The 8,578-nt window shown below is 32.9% G+C and overlaps 1 protein-coding gene across 2 annotated transcripts; it reads right to left on the bottom strand.

Annotated features, from left to right (window-relative positions):
* Positions 1-3,016: 3,016 nt before the first annotated feature.
* LOC100800392 (nuclear transport factor 2) lies at positions 3,017-8,006 on the bottom strand. Of its 2 annotated transcripts, XM_014771074.3 has the most exons (11): positions 7,823-8,006; positions 7,080-7,157; positions 6,855-6,992; positions 5,999-6,275; positions 5,690-5,913; positions 5,298-5,475; positions 5,082-5,203; positions 4,934-4,993; positions 4,304-4,367; positions 3,713-3,756; positions 3,449-3,572 (listed from the first exon to the last, which is right to left on the bottom strand). In XM_014771074.3, the coding sequence occupies exons 2-10, from the start codon at positions 7,128-7,130 to the stop codon at positions 3,716-3,718; spliced, it is 1,155 nt and encodes a 384-aa protein (XP_014626560.1). In that variant the 5' UTR covers positions 7,131-7,157; positions 7,823-8,006; the 3' UTR covers positions 3,449-3,572; positions 3,713-3,715. The 2 variants fall into 2 exon arrangements, with proteins under 2 accessions (XP_006602481.1, XP_014626560.1); XM_006602418.3 differs by lacking the exon at positions 3,713-3,756 and having other exon boundaries at positions 3,017-3,572.
* Positions 8,007-8,578: the final 572 nt, after the last annotated feature.

Genomic DNA, 8,578 nt, shown 5'->3' with positions numbered 1-8,578 from the left:
AGAAGAAGAAGAAGTCGCCGCAGTCCACGGACATTGTGGTTGCAGCTGTCACTTACGTTTTCTTTTATATTTTGAATAGAAGAAACAGAATTAGATTTGATAATCACTGGATGAATCTATCCTCTGTTATGATTGCTATTTGCTCAAATGTGCATCTTGCTGGAACATTCTCTATAGGCACTATGCATAATTCAATAGCTGACTTTTGCATCCTCAAGAGTTTCTCTTTTGTGAGTCACCCTTGCAAATAAGGTGGACTTCTTTTTTTGCAGGAAACAGATTTGCAACTGTTTCTTCATGCTTATTCCAATCCTCTTTCGGTGCGTTGGAATCTTTATAATAGATGGTTCCATTGTATAAATGTGACTAATAATATTAGATGTAGATTGTCTTGTATTTACTGTGAAGACAAAGCTTGTGCGGATAAGTTAGTCACTTTTGGTGTACAGCATACAAGGTATACTTGATGAGATTCACTACCATCTATTGTTTCCTAGGAGCTCCTTAGGTACAAGAATGAGTCTCTGCCTTAAGTATGGTTTGAGCCTCCCAAGTGTTATGTTATCTTCTTTTTTAATTAATATATTGAGGGCATTTTTAGGTGCAACAAGGATTGAGGTGCTAACATAGTTGGAATGCCAACCTTTCCAATCTTTGCCTAATCTCACTTCTTTTTATGCCCAAAAAAAATATTCTAGTAAAAGCTTATATTAAAGAATAATATAGCTAATAAAATAAAACTCCAATTCTAATCACACAAATACTTGACCCGATGTATCTTGTTTATAATTTTATAAATTGAGATAATGTATCTAACTTTTATCCATTTATAAATTATTTTCTTGATACATGGGAAAGAACCCATTTATAAATTATAAGTATATAGAAACATAAACTGCACGAGCAAGAATCCAACGATAGAAGATAGTATGTTTGAACATTCAAAGAAGAGAATAATATTAATAAAGTTATTTTTCAATCGGTACAGAACACTGAACACCTATCAACATTTGTAACCCTTTACAGTTTGCACAGCCAATTATGGTACTGAATATCATTATTCGGTTATTCAACTAAATTGAGTAAGAAAAAAAATTATTCAATTAAATCAGCGAACAATAACCAATTCATTGTTCTATGTTTAACCAATTTTGGCTCTCTTTATTATTTAATTGATGTGATACTAGGAAATTACTATTTTGGAGTTTTGCTCATATAATTAATAATAATAAGGTGAGATAACTCTCACAGTCTAGCTCGTGTGACGTGTCTAGTGTAAACAAGCTCTTTCAAAAAACCGTACATAAGAAATTCATCGGAAGATTGTAGATGATCAATTCGGTCAAAGTATATAAGAAAAAAATAAATAGAATTAAAAACAAACAAAAAAGTATTTAAATTAATTGATTAAATTCTGCATAATTTTAAAATATTTTATCAACAAATTTCAATTAAAGAAGTGTCAGAACAAAAGGTCAAAGTTGTCACGATGTTTGATTTATAAATGCCCTCACCAATCACCACCTACTGTTTCATAGACCCAACTCAAGCATTTGTTAATTTTCTTTTTTTTTATTTTTTTTATTCATTTGTGTGTTTTTAATTTTCCAAAAATTAAGTTTCAGCTTGATTAAATTTATAATTTTAGAATATCTTGATGAATTCCATACATATTACTACGTATATGTAAATTTTAAATAAATAAAAAAGTACAAGACAACATACTCTAGGGTTGTTTGTTTCCGCGGATAAAATTGAGGTCCAATTATTTGGTACTAACGATTTAGAAGAGAACTAAATTTGAAAATTCTGTCTTCACAAACAGTAAAAATAAAAATAAAAAATTGCCAAAAAAGTCAATTTTTTAGGAAAAAAATTGAAGTTTTTTTTACAAAAAAGTATTATTTTTCACATTTTCTCTTAAACCAAACAACACAACATATCATTTTATTTGTATTCTATTTCTCTATATATTTCTAATTACTCTATTTCTATAGATATAATTTGCGTGGGATGATAAAAGAAAAAGAAAAAAAAAAAGATAATTTGCGTGAGGGTGATTTTTTTCAATAGAGAATCCGATGCTCCTTCTCTACTGTACTGCCTCTGCTGCTTGAGGGACATGCTTTTGGGATGGTGTGTTAGGTTTGCCAATGCTCTCTTCAAATTTCCATTTTCATGTTTTATAATTACCTGTATTTGGGTGGCAATTCTTGCACGACATTCGTTTATCGTGTAATCTCATACTACAGTAGTACACTCTACAGTCCCAAAAGTTGCCTTAGTATGCAAGCATGGTTAAAAGGCTAGACTGCCCTTTCTTTCTACTTAATTTTTGTTTGCTTTATTACTCAACTGGTAAATTTTGTCATGATATTTTATCCCAGTTAATTAAACAAGTGTGTAAGACAAGAGATTAATTTGAAGGACTCTGACTAGTGCATTCTTTATTATTTTTTTATTTTTCCCTTGTTTGGCATTTTTTACTTTCAATCTGTTATTCCCATAACGGTTATTCCTATCTAATATAATAAAGCAATAATTTTGTTCATACACAAGAGAAATAGGGTTGAGTTAAAAATGAACACCTTTTAGGGCGAATTTTAAGTAACTCTAAGGTTTCATGTTTTTCATTGAAAAGAGAAAGTAATACTTGCCGTTAATTGAATTTTCCTCCACTTCCCAATAACAAACGCATATCATAGGCATGCATAAAAAAAAATTAATTGTTCAATATAAAAAAATTGGAATTTATTTGAAATTTGCATTAAAAATAGCCCACCTACGCAACCGACAAGACAAAATTGAACAAAAACCTTTTACTTGAATTGTTAACTTCACACAATTTTTATAATGTTACCACGTCATTACCCCAATTGAAAAACACGGCCAGTAATAAAAAAAAACAGATTTAACACTAACTCTAGATTTTACAAAATCATTTCCGCAAATTCATGCTGATAACAACCTCTCATGAGTCATGTCGCAACTATCAACTAGTCAAGTACCCAAAAAATTAAATGAGGTACCCCAAATATATATTTATATTCATAAAAAGTGGGGAAGCACAGAAACTACCGCTAAGACATTATAATGAACAGAAATTGTAAAACTACCTTTAGCAAGACCACCAATATCAAAAAATAATTAAAAAAAAAAAGGACCTTATGAAACTTAAAGTAGCTCTTCCAAAAAAAAGAAAAGGCTCGCCCCTTAATTCTCCAACTGCTTGATTCACAGCAAATTGAAATATACTTTCAATCAGCCAGCCAAACTCCTTGAGCTAGTTCCTCAAGCAGAGGCAGGAACTCGAACCCCCGCGGTTTTGACTGCTGGATTAACAGCCGACCCACCTGCTCGATTCATGCGACCACCGCCGGTACCCATATGATCATTTCTCTGATACCCATCACCTCTTGAAAACCCTCCCCGATTGCCATTCCTATAACCATATTCTCCCCTGCCATTAAAGTCACCACGGCCATAGCTTCGGCCATTTCCGTAATTTCCACGCCCTCTTGCACCTTCACCCCTGAAGCTAGGAGCCCTGCCAGATGAGAAACGTCCTCTACCTGAAAAGAGATAGCAAAACAGCTTACTTCTAAATGCAACATAACTAAAACAAGTGACAAAAAATGCAAGACCACACAAAAAAGATGTAGTTCTCCAAAAAACATAGAGGAAGCTGGTATTAAAAAAAAATTGTTGCAACCTACTAACTCGTATGCTTTCTCCCTAGCTGGGATGATCTTAGCACTGTGCAACAGAAAAACGGGAAAATTTGTATCATGTCCCCCAATGAGTCAGATATTGTGTGAACCTTTCTTGCTAAAAAGAATATAGCCATGAATTGATAAACTAAGAATAGAAATAACAAAAGATTACTTTTGAATTTTGAATAACAATATATATTCCTCAAGCAGCCCAATTGTTATCTACATTTCATATAATATGATGCTAGCCATTCGGCCAAGAAAATATAAAACAATGAAATGCAAACAAACTTGAAACACATTAATTGAATGCTCTTGGAGGTTCCCTATAATCATAATTCGTGATAGACAAGATATTCATTGAACTTAATGCTTCAATTCGATCACATTCATCATTCTCAAAATGGATGTCAACATGTGCATAAGCAATCTCTCTACAAATCATTGCAAGTAAATACAGATTAGTTCATGCAAAAGCAGGGTGCCTCAGTACATGGGCCCGACAAATTTTGGGGTTATCATATACACAAACTGCAAATTGGCCACTAAATGTGAATCAGACCAAGATTCAATATCAAAAAAACACTTGCCTCGATTAGTTGATCTCTTTTCCTCAACAACAACTTGGCGGCCATTAATCAAAATTGGAGAAGCCTGAAATTTCAATGAAAATGCAGATTAAAAAAATGCATAAATCTAGAGCAATTAACCAAGACAAAAATCATGAGCTAGCATTCAGCAAATTCCTTAAACCAGGAACAAGATAAAAACGGAAGGAAAATTCCAACAGTGTTACCATCTTCTAGACAATCACAATCTAATAATAAACAAAAAATTTAGAACACAAAACCTGATGCACTTCTCAATTAAAGTGCGAAACACATTGTCAGAAAACCAACATATGCCTGTACTTATGCAGAGTAAAATTGAACGATAAATTTGTTAATATCAACATAAAATTTTTAATTCTGTCTTTATCATCTCCAATTTTTTAACATAAAAAGGATTTTCATTGATTTGAAACTATAAAAAGAAAATAATTATATCCCAAAGAAGGGGGGAATGATGACAAAATTTAAACTACAACATAAGTATATTAAGGGAACTGAATATGCTTCCATGGTAAGCAAGTGATCCATTGAAGAATTTGACAATTTAAATTTTGAATTATAAAAATTCTCTGTATATTAGCCAAAGATTAAGATACATTTAATAAATACCTCAAGTGCACTTTGCACAGCACTTGCCACTTCAAACTCCACAAAGCCAAAGGAAAATCCCTATTCAACCCATAATGTGCAAAAACATATTAGCTAGAAGCTAAAATTAAAAATAAAAAAAAAACAAAGGGAATTAACAATAAAATACCTTTTGGCTCCTAACTTGGATACCACCACTCTTAATAGGTCCAAACTTCTTAAACTCATTCTCCAAGACGGCAGGCGTAGCAGTTGGTGGCAGACCTTTCACATAAATAGAATAGCCCTCGGCTGTCCAAAAGCAATTAAACATGTTAATGCATCTCACTAAGTTAAACACAATGAAATTTGAGCCATTTTATGTATCTGACAAGGGGCACCACACCTTCAGTTTCTTGATTGTTTCCAACTTCATTAGTGTTTATAATAGAACCATTTGTCTCTGATATGCTAGATGGTGGAGGTGCAGCAATACCCTGCTGTTCTTGGCTCTTGTGGGCAGATTTCACAGAAACAGGTGTCACAGTGGAAGAGGGCGCAGCACCCTCTTTCATGACCTTCACCTAAAAAAGACTAACAATTAGAAAGAAAAATAACAAGTAACAAGAGCAATTGTACTCATGCAGATAAAAGGAAAACAAACGTATTATTCTGGTCAATTTTCAGCATTTCACTCCATATAGTAGAATCAAAGATTATAAGCAGCATGTACAATGAAAGTAAGTATGAGATGAAAATGACCAGAAAGGAATAGGGTATTTTAGAATGCAGACTAACAATATAAGCATAAGACTTCTTTGGAACTTCTTCAATTTGAGATGCCAATCCAGCTACCATCTGAGAATCATCAGGAATTTCATCAAGAACCTCAGGTACAGGTGCTTCCTCTTCTTCAATTGCAGCTTGACCATTTTCTGGGTTGTAGACCTCCTCTCCACCATCCTCAGCTGTCACAGATATTTGCTCGGAAACTTGTGTCTCCAGCACAGAAGGATCGGCAACTAAAAGGTTGGGAACAGGGCCATCTTAAGAAGACAACCAAAAGGAACTAAAAAAATAATACAATCACAAAACTTATGCAACTACCAGTGTCAGGAGGGGCAGGAGTTCCAATATCATGAGCAGACCCTTGGATTCCATTTTCATCAACATATCTGAAAACGTCATTCAAAACAAAGTAGCCTTTCTCTTGAGGAGCAAGGAAGAAACATTGAGTAAATTTCTGCTTAATGTCGTCCTTTCCTATCATAAACCCAGTGACCAAGACAATGACTCCCCCACCATAAGATTCTTGTGCATCCACAGATACAATCTCTGCACTGAGTTCGCCATAACCCAATGATAGTATCTTCTTGTTAATATCCTGCCCAATTAAAATTAAAAAGAATGCACTAAAATTAGAAGACTAGTATTAACAGCATTTTATTGTGAAAAAAAAAACCTTCATATTTTATGCAGTTGGACTTCATAAATCTGATAATGGAAAAGGACGAAAATAAAGTAAATAAATGAACAGGCAATAGCAATTAATCACATCTGATCAGTTCCAGGTCTAATACTCTAATCATAAAGCATGTTTTCTAAGTCAAGGGGATCTAACTCATTTGATTGAATAGGGTGCGTGAGTTACTGTAAACCCCATAACACTGTCTTCAATTCCCACAAATAATATATATATATATATATATATATATATATATATATATATGTTTTCCAAATGAACGTAGTGCAAAGTTGGAGTAAGAGCTAGGACTAGGAGTGTTACACTCGCATGCAAGATACCAATACAACAAATGTCCAAAGGTCAAAAATAAAAAAGAATCTATAAAAACGTATCACAGATATGAATACAGATACCGAAACATGAAGCAAGTTGGGTGGACACTACATGGCATATACAGGAATAAGGAGATAGGATGAAAGAGGGATAGAGAAAACTCACAAACATTGTGGTTGTAATACCCATTATGCCATTCTGCTCAGGACGGCCAAGCTTACTGACATCTTGGTAAAACCTATGCACAAGCTCAGGGCTTTCATGCAACATATGGTAGTATTGATCCACAAAAGCATTGCCAACCTTTAGGTATATTCAAAACAAGTCAGTTGCGTGAACATTAAAAGGACCATGTATAGCAATAAAATGTAGATATACTCATATACATACAATATCAGCTGCAGGAGTTTGGGGAGGGACTTGCTGCTCTGAAGTTGCCATTGTAATTGTTTCCAAAAGCTAGTCCAACTGCCAATTAAAATCACTAACTTATCATGATATAATCAACATGCACACTGAATCCCCAGAAATCTTATTTAAAGTGAGAGTTAAACAAGTCAAGACAACCTTTGAAGGAGGGGAAAAATAACTTGAAAACCTAAGCCTCCATTTTTCTCCAATAAAACATTTCAATAAAAGCAATTCAGCAAACAAAGTGAAAAATAATAAGTTTATTCGTTAGTCCCTTCACATCCTTCCTCTTTCACAACGACATTTACAAAGCGTGCACAACTCCACTCAAGTATTTATCAGACCCACCCTAAAAAGCACGCAAATAACAATAATAACGTGAAACTCTTCAGCGTGATAGTACCATTTTTTTAGCCAGTGAACGAAACGACTAAACTTCTCCAAAAAAGAGAAAAAGATTCCGTTGTAAGAAACAAAAAAAATATAAAAAAGCGAAACGAAAAACAAAAGGTTCTATATTCACTGGGGATCCATGAACCAGTACGGCAAGCAACTTTCAGCGCAGAATTTTCACTATCAAAACCAGCATTTTAGAGAACCTAAATTTCTACGGTAAAGTTCACCGCGAAAAGTATTTGAAATGTTTTAAAAATGAAAAAGAAAACAAAAAAGTGAAGGAAGAAAAAATAGAAGCAAAGGTGCGAGAGAGTTTTAGATTATACCTGGATCAGAAGAAGCGAGCGAGGGTGGTGGTGACGGTGCGTGTTGTTGTTCTTCACAGCTCCCTCTGTGGTAGGGGTTTGCTAGGGTTTGGGGTGCGGATCTTGCAGAGAGGAGTGAGAGAGAAACACTCCAAACGTTGGATTTAGAGAGAGAACGCAAAAAGCACACGCTCTCACAATTCCTTCCAAGGCCTTTGTTTTTCTACAATATAAAATAAAATAAAAAGGAAACAGATTCCTCTGTGACGTCAGACTTATTGAATATTGAACTCAATGAAGTCTCTGGATTATTGAATATTTAATTTCATTTTTATTAAGTTAATTACATTATAAACCTTAGGTTTGAGTTTTTTTAGAAAAAAAAACTAGTATTTTAATAAATATTTTTAATTATATTATAATTTAAATTTGTAATAAATAAATAATTTTGAATATATGAATTGTTTTTTAAGTTTATATTGAATATTGATAGTTTTTTTATCATTTAGAGAGAAAAATACAAGAGGGTAAACTAAAATTTGTAAGTAGTTAAGAAAAATAATTACATAAAAAATAAAGATAAGAAAAATTAATTTGAGATAGATAGGAGAAATTTTTAGATTAATTAGAGTTTAGAAAAGTAATATATGAAATGTCCATTTCATGAACATTCTTTATTCTGTTTTTTTTTTATCTTTATATATATATATATATATATATATATATATATATATATATATATATATATATATATATATATAGAAGTGAGGGTAATTA

This window comes from Glycine max, chromosome 18, assembly GCF_000004515.6.
Source record: "Glycine max cultivar Williams 82 chromosome 18, Glycine_max_v4.0, whole genome shotgun sequence".
Lineage (NCBI taxonomy): Eukaryota > Viridiplantae > Streptophyta > Magnoliopsida > Fabales > Fabaceae > Glycine > Glycine max.
This window is presented reverse-complemented; position numbering and strand designations above follow the sequence as displayed.

What these genes read in the sequence shown, in the direction of transcription:
- LOC100800392 (XM_006602418.3), bottom strand. Translation starts at nt 7,130, where the DNA reads ATGGCAACTTCAGAGCAGCAAGTCCCTCCCCAAACTCCTGCAGCTGAT. An exon ending in AAACAATCAAGAAACTGAAG is followed by an intron (nt 5,204 to 5,297) that starts GTGTGGTGCCCC and finishes GCTTTTGGACAG; the next exon opens with CCGAGGGCTATTCTATTTAT. An exon ending in TCCAAGTTAGGAGCCAAAAG is followed by an intron (nt 4,994 to 5,081) that starts GTATTTTATTGT and finishes TGGGTTGAATAG; the next exon opens with GGATTTTCCTTTGGCTTTGT.